Here is a 17,317-nt window from a genome sequence, read left to right on the forward strand (position 1 = left end):
AAGGGTGGCTACTTTGAAGAATCTCAAAAATCTAATATTTGAATCCATTTTAGAATAAGGCCGTAATGTAGCAATATGTGGAAAAAGGGAAGAGGTCTGAATACTTTCCGAATGCCCTGTATTTCAAAGACTAACTTACAGAGACCAACATAGACAGACAACATTAAAATGGGACTCAGTAAAACACATGTGTTGTTAGGAAGCTATCAAATTACAGTACTTTTGTTTTGAGGTCAGTGTCTGCCAGCTGTTGTTTAACTCCGTTAAATGTTACATTTTTAAAATTCATTTTTGTACTGTTTGGTTTGTCTAAGCGTAAAGGAAAATGTCTGTGTTCATGTTTGTTTTGAGGGTAGGGACAGGTTTGGGGAGACAGAGGGCAGGCAAATGTCACTCATAAATCGGTTTTGTTTGGTTTCCTCATCTTTTTCCATAATGGAGCAAACCATACATAATACCTTATACACAGTTGAAGTGGGAAGTTTACATACACTTAGGATGGAGTCATTAAAACTAGTGTTTCAACCACTCCACAAATTTCTTGTTAACTAACTAAAGTTCTGGCAAGTCAGTTAGGACATCTACTTTGTGAATGACACAAGTAATTTTTCCAACAATTGTTTACAAACAGATTATTTCACTTTCACTTACTGTATCACAATTCCAGTGGATCAGAAGTGTACATATACTAAGTTGACTGTGTCTTTAATTAAACAGCTTGAAAAATACCAGAAAATGATGTCAACGCTTTAGAAGCTTCCGATAGGCTAATTGGCATCATTTGAGTCAATTGGAGGTGTACCTGTGGATGTATTTCAAGGCCTACCTTCAAACTCAGTGCCACTTTGCTTGACATCATGGGAAAATCAAAAGAAATCAGTCAAGACCTCAGAAAAAAATGGTGGACTTCCACAAGTCTGGTTCATCCTTGGGGACAATTTCCAAACACCTGAAGGTACCACGTCCATCTGTACAAACAATAGTACGCAAGTATAAACACCATGGGACCACGCAGCCTTCATACCACTCAGGAAGGAGACGTGTTCTGTCTCCTAGAGATTAACATCATTTGGTGAGAAAAGTGCAAATCAAACCCAGAACAACAGTACAGGACCTTGTGAAGATGCTGGAGGAAACAGGTACAAAAGTATCTATATCCACAGTAAAACGAGTCCTATATCGACATAACCTGAAAGGCCTCTCAGCAAGGAAGAAGCCTCCAAAACCGCCATTAAAAAGCCAGACTACGGTTTTAACTACACATGGGGACAAACATCGTACTTTTTGGAGAAATGTCCCCTGGTCTGATGAAACAAAAATAGAACTGTTTGGCCATAATGACCATCGTCATTTTTTTAGGAAAAAAGGGTAGGCTTGCAAGCCAAAGTACACCATCCCAACCGTGAAGCACGGGGGTGGCAGCTTCATGGTGTGGGGGTGCTTTGCTGCAGGAGGGGCTGGTGCACTTCACAAAATAGATGGCATCATGAGAAAATAAAATTATGTGGTTATATTGAAGCAACATCTCAAGACATCAGTCAGGAAGTTAAAGCTTGGTCGCAAATGGGTCTTCCAAATTAACAATGACCCCAAGCATACTTCCAAAGTTGTAGCAAAATGGCTTAAGGAACACAAAGTCAAGGTGTTGGAGAGGCCATCACAAAGCCCTGACCTCAATACTATAGAAAATTTGTGGGCAGAACTGAAAAAGCGTGTGTGAGCAAGGAGGCCTACAAACCTGACTCAGTTACACCAGCTCTGTCAGGAGGAATGGGCCAAAATTCACTCAGCTTATTGTGGGAAGCTTGTGGAAGGCTACCCGAAATGTTTGACCCAAACTAAACAATTAAAAGGCAATTCTACCAAATACTAATTGAGTGTATGTAAACTTCTGACCCACTGGGAATGTGATGAAATAAATAAATGCTGAAATAAATCATTCTCTCTACTATTATTCTGACATGTCACATTCTTAAAATAAAGTGGTGATCCTAATTGACCTAAAACAGGATATTTTTACTCGGATTAAATGTCAGGAATTGTGAAAGACTGAGTTTAAATGTATTTGGCTAAGGTGTATGTAGACTTCCGGCTTCAACTGTATACAGTGCCTTTGGAAAGTATTCAGACCCCTTGACTTTTTCCACTTTGTTACGTTACAGCCTTATTCTAAAATGGATTTAATTGTTTTTCGCCCTGATCAATCTACACACAATAGCCCATAATGACAAAGAAAAAAAGTTATTTATATACTTATGCTAATGTAATCCGTTACAGTTAACTGTCCAAAATTGTAATCAGTAACGTAACCTTTGGATTACCCAAAGTCAGTAATGTAATCTGATTACATTCAGTTACTTTTAAAGATTACTTTCCCCTTAAGAGGCATTAGAAGAAGACAAAAATGTATGTTACCAATTGAACTAACTATTGCAGAATAAATCAATGTTAAAGTTTACATAACTGGCCATATATGGATGTTGAATTTAACTTTATGGGTTGGTTATGTAGGCTTCTTCTAACCCAACGCTTTCTACTAAATATAAGAGTACGATTAAATTATATCCTTACATATATACTTATAATTCATAAATCCCAAAATATATGTAGCAACTACAGATTGCCCCTTTAAGTCTATGAAAAGTGTACGAGTTTGAGTATGTCTCCATTAGGCCTATGGATAAAAAAAATTATCAGCATGAATTAGATTGAGCAATAAAAGCCCCACTTTTATTATGTAGGCTGGGATACGCACTATGCAGCTGTTGCAAGAGCACATTATTCACTAACTGTCCACTGGTTTGAAAAACAATGATTGATAGGCAACTTAAACTTCTTGAATTCAACCATTATTGGGTTCAAATACACATTTAGATTTGTGAACAGCCATCCACAACAACCACAATCCGTAAGGTGCAGATAGCTAAATGAGAGAGCAGCAGTGTGATTCACATCAATGCGCTATGTAGATCAATAATAAGTGATATCCGTATCGCCGTAGACGACACCACTGCTGTCATCCTCACCTCCAAGCGTTTATTCAAGATGGATCATCTTGAGACATAGCTTGGACTGTAGCCTACAAAAGCCTATTCCTGCTCTGTCCCGCGATTCATCAAACACATTTGGTGTGTCATCATAGTGGTCTCTGACTTGTGGTCAGACTCGCTCAGGTGGAACAAACTTAAACGTGCACCATTTTGCAATACGGATTTGAATGGCATTGAGAAAACAGACATGGGTCAGAGAAGTGTCAAAGAAGCCAGTCCTGCATTGTCTTGGCTGTGTGCTTAGGGTCATTGTCCTGCTGGAAGGTGAACCTTCGCCCCAGTCTGAGGTCCTGAGTGCTCTGGAGCAGGATTTCATCAAGGATCTCTGTATTTTGCTCAGTTCATCTTTGCCTCGATCCTGACTAGTCTCCCAGTCCCTGACGCTGACAAACATCCACAAAGCATTATGCTGCCACCACTATGCTTCACTGTAGGGATGGTCACAGGTTTCCTCCAGACGTGACACTTGGCATTCAGGCCAAAGAGCTCAATCTTGATTTCATCAAGTCAGAGTCTTTAGGTACCTTTTGGCAAACTCCAAGCGGGCTGTTTACTGAGGAGTGGCTTCCGTCTGGCCACTACCATAAAGCCTGATTGGTGGAGTGCTGCAGAGATGGTTGTCCTTCTAGAAGTTTCTCCCATTTCCACAGAGGAACTCTAGAGCTCTTTCAGATTCACCATGGGGTACTTGGTCACCTCCCTGACCAAGGCCCTTCTACCCCAATTGCTCAGTTTGGCTGGGCAGCCAGCTCTAGGAAGAGTCTTGGTGGTTCCAAACTTATTCCATTTAAGAATGATGGAGGGGATTTGGGATTTGCAATGCTGCAGACATTTTTTGGTACCCTTCCCCAGATCTGTGCCTCGACACAATCCTGTCTCGAAGCACTACAGACAATTCCTTCGACCTCATGGCTTGGTTTTTGCTCTGACAACTGTGGGGCCTTTCCAAATCATGTTGAATTCCAATCAATTTCATTGACCAAAGGTGGACTCAAATCAAGTAGAAACATCTCAAGGATAATCAATGGAAACAGGATGCACCTGAGATCAATTTCGAGTCTCATAGCAAAAGGTCTGAATACAGTATTTCTGTTTTTTACTTTGAATAAATTAGCAAAAATATCTAAAAACCTGTTTTCACTTTGTCATGATGGGGTATTGTGTGTAGATTGCGTAGTTAATTTTTTTTAGAGGCTGTAACGTAACAAACATGTGGAAAACGTCAAGGGGTCTGAAGACTTTCCGAATGCACTTTATATTGGGAAAAGGATACATGCCATTTCTTACAAAACATAGAGAGAATTGCTTTTGTGTCTTATTGCTTCAATTCTCTACTCATAGTAGACAGAGCCTACATTGACTGAATTAATTGTTTCAATTGATGAAATGAATAGCATTCAGATTCTAGAGTTTCATTTATTGAAATCACACATAATACAGACAATAAATAAATATGCTGAGATATGAGAAAGTTTGCTTGAAGAAATTGAGACCTTTCTCAAGAGAGCAACACCAGATGTGAATAATCTATTGTTGATAGAATCCTACATTTCTTTTCTAACATCTTCGTTAATACTGTACTATAGTCCTGAGTCACATGTCGATATTGGTCAGGAGATGGCGAGTCCCATAACTGATACAGTGAAACAACTCAGTAGTGGTATGTACCAGTACATTTACATATGGCCCCTTTTGGACTTTGATGGAAAATGACTAGGAGACCAAGTATAATCAGTCCGATTACTGGTTCTTCTTGGTGAAGGAGTCCCAGAGAACAGCCAGTTGGTCCTTCAGGTCCTGGGCTAATGGGTCCAGCTTCATCAGCTTCTCTCCATAGGGGGCCAGGTTCTGCTGGACCTCCTGGGTTCTCTGGGTCAGCTGGGTCTGGAAGCTTTGGGTCAGAGGAATCATGCTCCTCTGGAACTCCTCCAGGTTCTGGTCCATTTTCTGCTTCAGCTCCTCAGTGTAGGGGCCCAGCTGGGCCTGCAGCTGCTGCAAACTCTTCTCCAGGCTTCCCTTCAGCTCCTCACTCTTCTGGAGCAGAGAGGCCTTCAGCGCGTCGGAGTCCAGGGCCTCTGCGTAGGTGGTCACGTCCCTCTTCATCTCCTCAAGCTGCCTCTGGAGGTCCGCGTTCAGCTCGTCAGAGTAGGGCTGCAGCTTGGCTGTCAAGGCGCTCAGGTCTTTCTCCAGATGAGCCTTCAGCTGCTCAGCCTCCTGGGAAAGCTTGGCCAGCAGGTCCTGAGTCAGAGGAGTCACCTGATCACGCATGTACTGGCTCACAGTATCAGCACTCTCTGTGATCATGGTGCTATGGAAACAGCGAGAGAAAGGTCAATACAGAAGCCAAGTCATTCAGGTGAACAAACAGGTAGTTGGTTGAGTAGGTTTCAAACTATATTGTGTTATTTTCTACATATTGAGACTTACTTGACTTCGTGTGCCACCTCTGACTGTCTGATCTTCTGCAGGGCATCGTCAGCCGTGAGTGTTGCCTTGGCAACATAGTCCCAGAATGCGTCTTTCACAATGTCCAGCTGTTGCTTAGACTGGTCCTGCCACAGAACATTGGCATCGCAGCCTGTAGGAGAGACCGTGGATCATTTTATTTAGTCTAGACGGTGTTTGAGTTGAAACGTTTGCATCTGTCATTAATATAACACTAGAGTGTAACATGAGTGTAACATGATTCATTTTCTACTTTAGTCCTGTAAAAATAAAAGACTATGTATTGAAAAACGTATTCTCCACTCACCAGTGAAAACAGCAAGCGCAAGCACCACGAGGACCTTCATGACCAGGCTATAGGCTGTTCATGGAGAAAAGATTTAAGTCAGTTTCTCATTCATGATATATTGTAGCCTATGTGACTAGAGTCAGCTAGTGACTTACCCGTTTAAGATAGCTTGTGTCTTGTCCTTGTGTCTGGTAGTGGGTGTGTACTGCAGGTGTCAGGGCTGGGAGTATATATAGGGGGCGGTGAGTTGGAGTGAAGAACAAAGTCCAGGACTGAGTGCCCTGTTGTATGTCCTCCTGTCACTCCTACTGCCACATCATAACCTCAGTACTCTGGGGACACGTTATGGGGACCAAGTGATCATGCTGACACCATATATTTTACATTTACATTTAAGTCATTTAGCAGATTCCTTTATTCAGAGTGACTTACAGTTAGTTAGTGCATTCATCTTAAGAGGTGGCATAAACACATATCACAGTCATAGAACGTACATTTATCCTCATTGAAGTAGCCATCAGAAAAGGCCAGTATGGGCCATCATAGAGATGTCATGTAATGATAATGTTATTCTGCATAGACTTACTTCATCTAGAGCAATCAAATGGCTCAAGAATTAGTTGATGATAGGTGAAAGCTGATTATTATTCACTTATTTGTATTTCAAGTACGTAATGAGGGTTAGTAATGAAAGGACACCTGCTTTTTCCATGACATAGACTGACCAGGTGAATCAGGTGAAAGCTACAGTATGATCCCTTATTGATGTCACTTGATAAATCCACTTCAAATCAGTGTAGATGAAGAGAAGACAGGCTGAAGAAGGATTTGTAATCCTTTTTAATCCATTGAGACATGGATTGTGTATGTGTGCCATTCAGAAGGTGACTGGGCAAGACAAAATATTTAAGTGCCTTTGAACGTGGTATAGTAGTAGGTGCCAGTTGCACTGGTTTGAGTGTGTCAAGAACTGAAATACTGCTGGGTGTTTCATGCTCAACAGTTTCCTGTGTGTATCAAGAATGATCCACCACCCAAAGGACATCCAGCCAACTGGACACAACTGTGGGAAGCATTGGAGTCAACATGGGCCAGCATCCCTGTGGAAGGCTTTTGACACTTTGTAGATTCCATGCCCCAATAAATTGAGGTTATTCTGAGGGCAAAAAGGGGTGAAACTCAATATTAGTAAGGTGTTCCTAATGTTTTGTATACTCAGTATACGTATGGGTGACGCACTGATGACTCGGTAGACTCTGAACTTTCATACTGTTATATCATATAAGAGACAATATAAATCAGGTTAATTATGTATGTAGGGCTGAAGTCCTCTTGTAGTCAGTGGTATGTCACATAAAGTTGCTTCATGTTTTAAAATGTACTCTAATCTCTAGACAAGGACATAATAAAGGGGTTTATTCCAAAATACATGTCCAATGTACAGTACCAGTCAAAGGTTTGGATACACCTACTCATTCCAGGGTTTTTCTTTATTTTTTACTATTTTATACATTGTAGAATAATAGTGAAGACATCAAAACTATGAAATAACACATACTATGTGATTCCAGTGATTCCAGTAACAAAAAAAGTGTTAAACAAATAAACATATTTTATATTTACATGACAGCTTTCCACACTCTTGGCATTCTCTCAACCAGCTTCATGAGGTAGTCACCTGTAATGCATTTCAATTAACAGTTGTGCCTTGTTAAAATGCATTTGAGCCAATCAGTTGTGTTTTGACAAGGTAGTGGTGGTATACAGAATATAGCCCTATTTGATAAAAGACCAAGTCCATATTATGGCAAGAACAGCTCCAATAAGCAAAGAGAAATGACAGTCCATCATTACTTTAAGACATGAAGGTAAGTCAATTCGGAAAATTTCCAGAACTTTGAAAGTTTATTCAAGTGCAGTCGCAAAAAACCATCAAGCGCTATGATGAAACTGGCTCTCATGAGGACCACCACAGGAAAGGAAGACCCAGAGTTACCTCTGCTGCAGAGGATAAGTTCATTAGAGTTACCAGCCTCAGAAATTTCAGCCCAAATAAATGCTTCACAGAGTTCAAGTTTACAGACACATCTCAACATCAACTGTTCAGAGGAGACAGGTGTGTGAATCAGGCCTTCATGGTTAAATTGCTGCAAAGAAAGCACTTCTAAAGGACACCAATAAGAAGAGACTTGCTTGGCCCAAGAAACACGAGCAATGGACATTAGACTGGTGGAAATCTGTCCTTTGGTCTGATGAATCCAAATTTCACATTTTTGGTTCCAACCGCCGTGTCTTTGTGAGACACAGAGTAGGTGAACAGATGATCTCTGCATGTGTGGTTCCCTTCGTGAAGCATGGAGGAGGAGGGTGTGATGATGTGGGGGTGATTAACTGGTGACAGTGTCTGTGATTTATTTAGAATTCAAGGCACACTTAACCAGCATGGCTACCACAGCATTCTGCAGCGATACGCCATCCCATCTGGTTTGCGCTTAGTGGTACTATCATTTGTTTTTCAACAGGACAATGACCCAACACACCTCCAGGCTGTGTAAGGGCTATTTGACCAAGAAGGAGAGTGATGGAGTGCTGCATCAGATGAACTGGCCTCCACAATCACCTGACCTCAACCCAATTGAGATGGTTTGGGATGAGTTGGACCACAGAGGGAAGAAAAAGCAGCCAACAAGTGCTCAGAATACATTGGAACTCCTTCAAGACTGTTAGAAAAGCATTCCAGGTGAAGCTGGTTGAGAGAATGCCAAGAATGTGCAAAGCTGTCATCAAGGCGAAGGGTGGCTACTTTGAAGAATATAAAATATATTTTGATTTGTTTAATACTTTTTTGGTTACTACATGATTCCATGTGTGTCATTTCATAGTGTTGATGTCTCCACTATTATTCTACAATGTAGAACATAGTAAACATAAAGACAACTTTGACTGGTACAGTATGTTTACCCCAAATACGTACATTCATTTGAATGTCTCAGGCAATGAGACAAATATTGTTACTTTACCTTGTGGGTCAGTCTGACAAGAACTTTGACCCCCACTTGTCTTTGGATGACCCAGTAGAGATAATCTTGGGAGAAGGGATTGTATTTTACTTACACAGCTACACTTAGACCTAGTTGGATAAGGCTGAATTGTTGCACTCAGCCTTAGTATTAAAAAGAATCCCTCCCCTATTGCCAAATGTAATTTATGGAACCAAATGATCAAATAAGTTGTCCCTGCTTTTTTCAGTTCAAGATATTTTCCAACTCAATCAAATCAATTGATTCTTGATTCCTCTCAGCGGAGACAAAAATACAAATAAACAAAGGCTCAGAGAGATCATCCATAGAAATAGAATGTATGATACTTTTTTAAATGTTTGTGAGTGTTTTGTGGTCAGCTTGCAAATATGGCTATATTATGGAGTTGTAATATATTAGTTGTGGCTGTTGTATTTGTTTGTTTGTGTGACGCACAACCATGGGGACCATCATCACAGAAGCCCGCTGTGACATGAGGTCAGCGATGTGTCACGAACCGGCTCAAAGCCCGTAACAAAAGGGAGACAACGTGGAGATAAGGAGTAACAAAAGATATATTTATTAACTAAAGCAACTAAGGAAAATATACAATGGTGTGTGTAATCAGTAATCAGTAGTGTAAGTGAGTGTTTTGCATGCATGAATGTGATAATGCAGGGTGTTGAAAGATGTTGTCGCAAACAACCCAAAAACCACCAAGAAACACAACAAAATCCATAAAGGTGTCTGCATGGAGAGTGTCTCCTCCATGAATGGGGAAGTGGTGTATTTATCCTGGGAGACACCTGGCCCAGGTGTTTCCCATGTAGCTGACGACCCTCCCAACTCCGCCCACCGGCATCCTAATAAGGAAACAAGAACAAAGACAGAATACGGCAGACAAAGTGGGAGGGTCGTCACAGATGTAATGTAGAGGTCAATGTTGTGTGGAAACAGTTTGTGGGCATACTGCCACCTGAACCCGAGGTGTAATCAGTAGTCCAAACAGTTGCGTTTTGCAATGAAAATTTAAGTTTCCATTGAACAAATTCAGGTAGGTCCCTCCCCGCTTCGTTCCGTTTAAGACACATTTTTCAACATAACCTGCTGGGGGGGGGGGGCAAGTTGCCAACGTCTTGCAAAGGGATGTGAGGAGGGTAAAGTCATTCATGGTTGGCTAGTATCGCCTGATTTTGACAAAGTATTACCGTTTTCATATCTCCTTTCTGATTTCTACAGGAGTGGAGGCATACAAGTCTTACTATATTGGGCTCGCTAAATGTACAGTAGCCCTTATCCAGCTATCCAGTTAGATAAACATTCATTTAAATACCTCTGTGAGAAGCATGGTGCCATTTTGGAAGTTTACTTGAATCAAAGTCTGAAACTGCAACAAACACAAAAGTACATGTTTTCAGTTACAGTAGTATAGAGCACAGAATGTCTTCCACTATAACTGCAATAAATGTACAAAATGAGCAATAAGAGTACTCAATCTAGAGTCAAAAATAAAATAAAGTTACTAGAATGTAACTGTATGCTTGATATTGCTAAGCTAGTTGTCCATAGGGAGAAATAGCTACTTTGCATTAGCTTCAGTGCTAACAGCCAACTCAAACCTTAATCTTTTACAGAAGCATGAACATGATGTGAAAAACATTTATCTTGTGTTAAAACAAATGTACTTACACACATTGCATCTTACAAAGCTTATGTTGAAGGACTGTAACTACTCTGTCACACCTGCAAATCTTACACATTACTTCACTTCTGAAACGGCTTCCTGTCACATGACACAAACAGGTCAATTCTAGCTGCTGTACTTAAACTGCCTCTAGGGGGTGCTAAACAAGTCCAGAACACTTACTACACTGAACCTCAATCTATACCAGACACAGATCCTTAAATACTACAGACACAGACCCTCTTAATCCATACCAGATTCACAGACCTTCATGAGTATAGTCTAAGAATACACTATCGTCTTTCAATCTATAACTGAAATATATTTTCTCAACCAACACCACCTTCTTAGACCCTCTCAATCAACTCCAGATCCTCTGATCATCCAGATCAATGCTGTCAGTGGATTAGCCACACAGCTCCACAAAAAAGTAGAGTTGAATGTGTGCACACACACACACAGAGCCCATGCCCAGATCACACACACGCCACAGCCAGAGGTCTGAGTGAGGTGGACAGGGAGAGAGAGGGAAGCGAACACACTGATGGTTCACATATGCTTGTGGACTGACAGGGTGGCTCAGAGAAGCCTTATTTCAATTAGCAAGGTGGTCTGGAAGTGGAGTAGCTGTGACATAAGGCATGACCGGCTGTGTAAATACACACAAGGAGATGTAGTGCCAGCACACACACGCCATTACCTCAGCCTCAAAGCCTGACGCTCTCGTCTAGTCTCCCGCGACACATTCTCTCCCTCACCACTGGTTATACACTACATCACGTGTGAAATAGCTTCGATGCCCTCGTTATGAAATGTTCAGAATGATATATCTTGAATAAAGACAGTGCTGTACAGACAGTGGCCGTATGGAACATAATTAAAATGGTCAGACATTGAGGAAAATTAAGCAATGCATACAGTACACACTGTACCAGTATATTGAATATTCAATCCCAATTATGTCTCACGATTGAACACATTTTATCTGTATAAATGAGGCTAAAGGTGTACCAGTGTGTTCATATTAAATGATTGTGATGTGTCAGTCTCAGAAGGCCAACGCAGCCTCCCTGAAGAAAAACAAACTCAGCCAGGAACGTTCATATGAGCAGTGAGTCTACCAGGATCTCCTAATTATTCCACACCAACTCCTTTCCCCTATGCTAAAAATGACACAACTCAGAGAATATAGTCATCCTATCCATAACCTGTCATTTGTTGACTTAACTCTGAAGGAGTTCGCATACACCTCTGTGGGGCTGAATGAAGCCGAGCCAGGAGAGTAGAGGCAAAAGCCAGTCAGTTGAATTTAATGAGATCTCTGGGAGGTCAAGAGGTAAAACTCTCCACTTGGGTTTGTTATTAAAGCAAAACTGCACTGCTGTAACATAGGGTTCATAGTACTGTAACAAAGTCTCCTCAGCCTCGGCACGCACACTCGGGTTTCCCTTCAGAGCTTGGGCTTGTTGCAGTCCCCAAACAAAATCATGCCTAACTGGAGAATCCCGACCCAGATATGGACCTCTATCGTCAATTTCTGGCAACTGTGTCCCTTACAGATCGTTCTTGTACATAGTGGCCTAAATATGGAGCCAAGAACTTTAGTTGACATAGGGTTCATGTCTGAAAATTATTAGACAAGATCATGATATCTGAATGATCTCCCCTTGACAATAGTCCTACATTATATCATGATTTAATAGAAGCAATGATCCTAGAATCTAGGATCCAGAATCTAAACGATTCACACAGGTACACAGTAAGAAAACACAAACTGGACAGAAAAACATACAGGAGACAATTTTAAGTAGTCATTTTTATATATATATATATAGGTATATAATCATATATTATACATTTAATACAGGCACATTGAGATCGATCATAAAGTGAACCAAAAAAAAAGTGGCTGAGATATTTGTAAAAATTGACATTTTATGAGAAATTAAACTAAACTCTCCTTTTGACATGGACATATAAACAAACAAAAATCATAATGACAAGCTCCAAGAAAGAAAAAAAAATCACTGGATGCTATGTAGAGACAGCAAGAACCAGCTCGCTAAATATACTTTGCATATATATTCAGTTTCTGACTGGGGGTTTCTCTGATCTTAGTGGGTGGATCGAGAGTAGCCGGCGCTGTTGATATGATATTTTAAGGAGAACTCCATAAAAATAAAATATCTGATTTTGATACGCCATTCCCCTCTTTAAACGTTCCTTACATGCTACGTTGGTTTTCCATGATAATGCTTTAGTTTAGTAAACTCCAACTCCATTCGGATAGTCAGTCACACATTTGGTTGGGCCATATAAAGTGTTCTGGAAAATATTATTTGTGTATAATTTTACCCCTCATTCAAATAAAGAATGATTAATCCATGCCTTACAAAACATAATTCTGACTTATTGTACTGTATACAAACAAATCCTATTTTAGACATTGACTTCACAAATACATCTCGATCAACATTGTTAAACAATAATCACATTTCTCATAGTTCTAGAAGACTGGCCACATGGACTAGGTGTTCTCTCATAGCTCTAGAAGACTGGCCACATGGACTAGGTGTTCTCTCATAGTTCTAGAAGACTGGCCACATGGACTAGGTGTTCTCTCATAGTTCTAGAAGACTGGCCACATGGACTAGGTGTTCTCTCATAGCTCTAGAAGACTGGCCACATGGACTAGGTGTTCTCTCATAGCTCTAGAAGACTGGCCACATGAACTAGGTGTTCTCTCATAGTTCTAGAAGACTGGCCACACGGACTAGGTGTTTTCTCATAGTTCTAGAAGACTGGCCACATGGACTAGGTGTTCTCTCATAGTTCTAGAAGACTGGCCACATGAACTAGGTGTTCTCTCATAGTTCTAGAAGACTGGCCACATGGACTAGGTGTTCTCTCATAGTTCTAGAAGACTGGCCACATGAACTAGGTGTTCTCTCATAGTTCTAGAAGACTGGCCACATGGACTAGGTGTTCTCTCATAGTTCTAGAAGACTGGCCACATGGACTAGGTGTTCTCTCATAGCTCTAGAAGACTGGCCACATGAACTAGGTGTTCTCTCATAGCTCTAGAAGACTGGCCACATGGACTAGGTGTTCTCTCATAGCTCTAGAAGACTGGCCACATGAACTAGGTGTTCTCTCATAGTTCTAGAAGACTGGCCACACGGACTAGGTGTTTTCTCATAGTTCTAGAAGACTGGCCACATGGACTAGGTGTTCTCTCATAGTTCTAGAAGACTGGCCACATGAACTAGGTGTTCTCTCATAGTTCTAGAAGACTGGCCACATGGACTAGGTGTTCTCTCATAGTTCTAGAAGACTGGCCACATGAACTAGGTGTTCTCTCATAGTTCTAGAAGACTGGCCACATGGACTAGGTGTTCTCTCATAGTTCTAGAAGACTGGCCACATGAACTAGGTGTTCTCTCATAGTTCTAGAAGACTGGCCACATGGACTAGGTGTTCTCTCATAGTTCTAGAAGACTGGCCACATGAACTAGGTGTTCTCTCATAGTTCTAGAAGACTGGCCACATGGACTAGGTGTTCTCTCATAGCTCTAGAAGACTGGCCACATGGACTAGGTGTTCTCTCATAGCTCTAGAAGACTGGCCACATGGACTAGGTGTTTTGTTGTGCTGAAAAGTTATATATTGAGGTTTGGTCAGATCACGTTTACTAGTAAGCGATGCGATTAACCATATCTACAAATAGTGCCTCTGAAAAGGCATCCTATTCCATAGTGCACTACTACTGATCAAAAGTAATGCGCTCTATATTGTAGGGCATAGGTTGCCATTTCAGAAGCAGCGAGAACGTTAACAGTATCAACTGTACCAAATACCAGGGTCCGTTATCCACAAAGCGTCTCAGTGTAAGAGTGCAGATATAGGATCAGTTATCTTTTAGTTCATAATTGATCGTATTATATGGCCAGATCCTAGATCAGCACTATTACTCGGAGACGCTTTGTGGATATGGGCCAGGAGTTTACACGCATACAGTGTTCAGATGGCCACATACATGATGGAACACTAACAGTCCACAATCACAGTGTTACTGGTGTGCCCATATCAATGTTTGTAATGAAAATACAGTACTGTGATCATTATCTATACTATCAAAACTGTGGTTTTGGGGAGAAGGCATTGGAAAGGTTGTCAAAAACACACATTAGTGATATTGATAGAACTGCTACATAAGGTGTATGCATCTCTCCATCTAGGATATGTAGCCCTTCTAGATACTGGTCCTCCATTGGTATATAAGGCAAGAATGAACCCATCTGTATGAAATCGAGTCAGCACCAAGAACTGTTGTCGATCTCTCTCCTCACAGGCAAACACGGCAGAAATGTAGCCTATCACAACTGGATAGCATCTTATTACCATTATCAAAAGATGACAAGGTATATTTTCTTAAGGCATTTCTAGAATTGATTTGGCTAGATTGTGATAAAGATGCTCGGCTAGCAGGCTGTCCAGTGCTCTCAAATAGACCGAAGGCGGTTTGGGAACAAAGATCACTGTCGGATCAAATATAGAAAAAAATACCCCAGTAGAAAAGACAACATCATAGCAAAGACACAGAACTGAGACTGAGTCCACTGGATCAGCAGTTTCTGGAAGACAGATGCCTTTTGGATTGACTGGTGTAGAAACTGGATGCATTTTCCCTTCAACATCCAACAACAAGATTAGAAAACAACAACTTGCACAAGGTTGGTGCTTTTTCTTTTCGTTAGCGGTGCATAAAGGGCATAGAGAAACGATAGCTATGTTTTCAATGAACTCATCCACAGAAAGAAAGAGGCACTGAGGTCAGTTAGGTTTTCTTTTTTTTGCTTTTGAAAGAGAGCTGACCGTGTGTTATTACCAGTTGTCAGAAGCGACAGGACAACCGATTAATGTTGTGCCACGATAACATTTTAGAGAATCTGTTTAGTTTAAAAAAAATCCAGCTTATACCTTCATTTCTTCATTGCACATGATCAGAATGAAAATAACCCAGGAAATAAAGGTAAATCAGAAGAAAAAAACATGACTTGAGTCTCACAAAGTAAAATACTTGGTGATCGTACTTGCAATTGAGAAGAGAAGGACAGCGGGATGAGGGAGGATAGTGTGGCATTTCCTCTCCTCTCACCGTTTTACCCAGAATCTTTGTTCCTACAAGAGCTTCAGTGGAATACATACACAATTTACAAAGGAGAGAACAAATATATTTTTAGATTGTTAGTGCAGATTGTATTCATTTTTACATTTTTTTTTGTATATAATATGTATTTATATATAATCCATACATTGTTACATAACGAATCACTACGGTCCTGACTTTATAAAAGTCTGAATTGATCAGAAAGCATTACACTTCTCAACATCTATACATTTCCATTTCCTGACAGCTCAACTTAATTTTTTATTTCATGTATTATTATTCTTTTTATACAGTGTTCAATACTCAGCGCTGCTTTACTGTACTGAGGAGATCTCTGCTCGCTTACTGTTACTGAGGAGATCTCTGCTCGCTTACTGTTACTGAGGAGATCTCTGCTCGCTTACTGTTACTGAGGAGATCTCTGCTCGCTTACTGTTACTGAGGAGATCTCTGCTCGCTTACTGTACTGAGGAGATCTCTGCTCGAGACAGACAAGGTACATAATGCAAAGTGTTTGGTTGCGTCACAAAAAACCTGGTGTATTTGCTGCACCTCTCCAGTCTTCACCTCCCCTTTAATAAATAGGACAAAAAGGACTCAAATATTGAAAATAAATGTTCAATAAAGTCGTTGTGCTTGGTGGTCCAGGACGGTATGCATACTCAACAGTCTGCCATGTAACGACCTAGGAGAAGGAACACAAACATGGACCACTCAGGTTAGACAACAATATAGACCACATCATTCACATTTGACTAACCAAAAGGGAAATGTCTCTTCACCTCAAGCCACAACATGAACACTGAAACAACAGGAGACAAGTTCATATGTATTATCTGTAGCTCATCACGTCTACCTAGGTAACAACAGATTGTGTGGCGAGTAGGGAAAAATAAACCCCATTCACAGTTTATACTGCTCTGCTTAATTCCTGCACCCATATGTTTCAGCTGCACAAGCCTTCATCAGTTGTCAGATTTTGTATCTAGGTTTTGGTCCTATACATACCTGTGGCAAACCTCTTCTTGTTGAGGGACAGTCTGTACCCGGTTCCCAACAGCTCTATGTCCACCCCAGACAGCGTGCTCCCCTCGCTCATAAACTGCACAGCCAGGGTGGTTGGGGTGGACGGGCCGTCGGAGAGCTCAAACTTAGCCCTCAGAGACCCCGAGCCTTCATTATCAGACTTCTCAGAGATGTCGTTCAGCTTCCAGAGAGACTTGTTCAGCTCTGAGTTCCTGGTGGAAAGAGACAAAAGAAGACTTGTGAATATGTAGCTTACACAAGTAGTTGTACTACCACTCTCTGTGGCAGAGACATGTAAACCATAGGTACACTATCACTACTTTTGTAATGGAAATATTCATATCAATCCGTCAATACGAGTCAATCAATCATTCAAAGCGTCAATAACTAAAAAGTACGGATGTCCACATGTTCTCTGGTCGTTTCTCTCACCAGATAGCATTAGGCAGGGACTGCATGTTGGTGACCCCTCCATCTACATGCACTAGGACCTGTACGTTGGAGAGAGGGCCGGGACAGAGCATGGACTCTGGGTTGTAGTGGTAGTCCAGCCTCAGGTCAGTGGTGGCGGGGTCACACTTCCAGTACACTGCCAGGTTCAGAGGGGTCGATGCGATTCCTTTAGAGGACACC

General features: G+C 41.1%; 2 protein-coding genes and 1 long non-coding RNA gene across 12 annotated transcripts in view; 1 reads left to right on the forward strand and 2 right to left on the reverse strand.

Annotated features, from left to right (window-relative positions):
- Positions 1-4,446: 4,446 nt before the first annotated feature.
- Positions 4,447-5,998, reverse strand: LOC112237857 (apolipoprotein A-IV-like). The gene is made up of 4 exons (XM_024406450.1): positions 5,940-5,998; positions 5,803-5,856; positions 5,478-5,628; positions 4,447-5,358 (listed from the first exon to the last, which is right to left on the reverse strand). Exons 2-4 carry the CDS (start codon positions 5,840-5,842, stop codon positions 4,791-4,793), a joined length of 759 nt encoding a protein of 252 aa, XP_024262218.1. The 5' UTR covers positions 5,843-5,856; positions 5,940-5,998; the 3' UTR covers positions 4,447-4,790.
- Positions 5,999-12,360: 6,362 nt separating this feature from the next.
- Positions 12,361-15,066, forward strand: LOC121840207. Its single transcript, XR_006079465.1, has 2 exons — positions 12,361-14,085; positions 14,127-15,066. It is a non-coding gene; the product is annotated as an uncharacterized LOC121840207 (long non-coding RNA).
- Positions 15,067-15,321: 255 nt separating this feature from the next.
- The window catches only part of LOC112237858 (F-BAR domain only protein 2), a 90,483-nt gene continuing 88,487 nt past the window's right edge, over positions 15,322-17,317 (reverse strand). For all 10 annotated transcript variants that reach the window (XM_042302512.1, XM_042302506.1, XM_042302510.1 and 7 more), the window contains 3 exons: positions 17,117-17,316; positions 16,667-16,896; positions 15,322-16,343 (listed from right to left, as the gene is read on the reverse strand). In XM_042302512.1, coding sequence (XP_042158446.1) covers positions 16,321-16,343; positions 16,667-16,896; positions 17,117-17,316 — 453 coding nt within the window. In that variant the 3' untranslated portion in view covers positions 15,322-16,320. The remainder of the gene's footprint in view (positions 16,344-16,666; positions 16,897-17,116; position 17,317) is intronic.

The sequence above is a fragment of the Oncorhynchus tshawytscha genome, linkage group LG20, assembly GCF_018296145.1.
Source record: "Oncorhynchus tshawytscha isolate Ot180627B linkage group LG20, Otsh_v2.0, whole genome shotgun sequence".
NCBI classification, from domain to species: domain Eukaryota; kingdom Metazoa; phylum Chordata; class Actinopteri; order Salmoniformes; family Salmonidae; genus Oncorhynchus; species Oncorhynchus tshawytscha.

Coding starts and splice junctions, on each gene's coding strand:
- LOC112237857 (XM_024406450.1), bottom strand. CDS start 5,842: ATGAAGGTCCTCGTGGTGCTTGCGCTTGCTGTTTTCACTG. Junction 5,629..5,802: donor TGCGCTTGCTGTTTTCACTG/GTGAGTGGAGAA, acceptor TCTCTCCTACAG/GCTGCGATGCCAATGTTCTG. Junction 5,359..5,477: donor GAGGTGGCACACGAAGTCAA/GTAAGTCTCAAT, acceptor CTGTTTCCATAG/CACCATGATCACAGAGAGTG.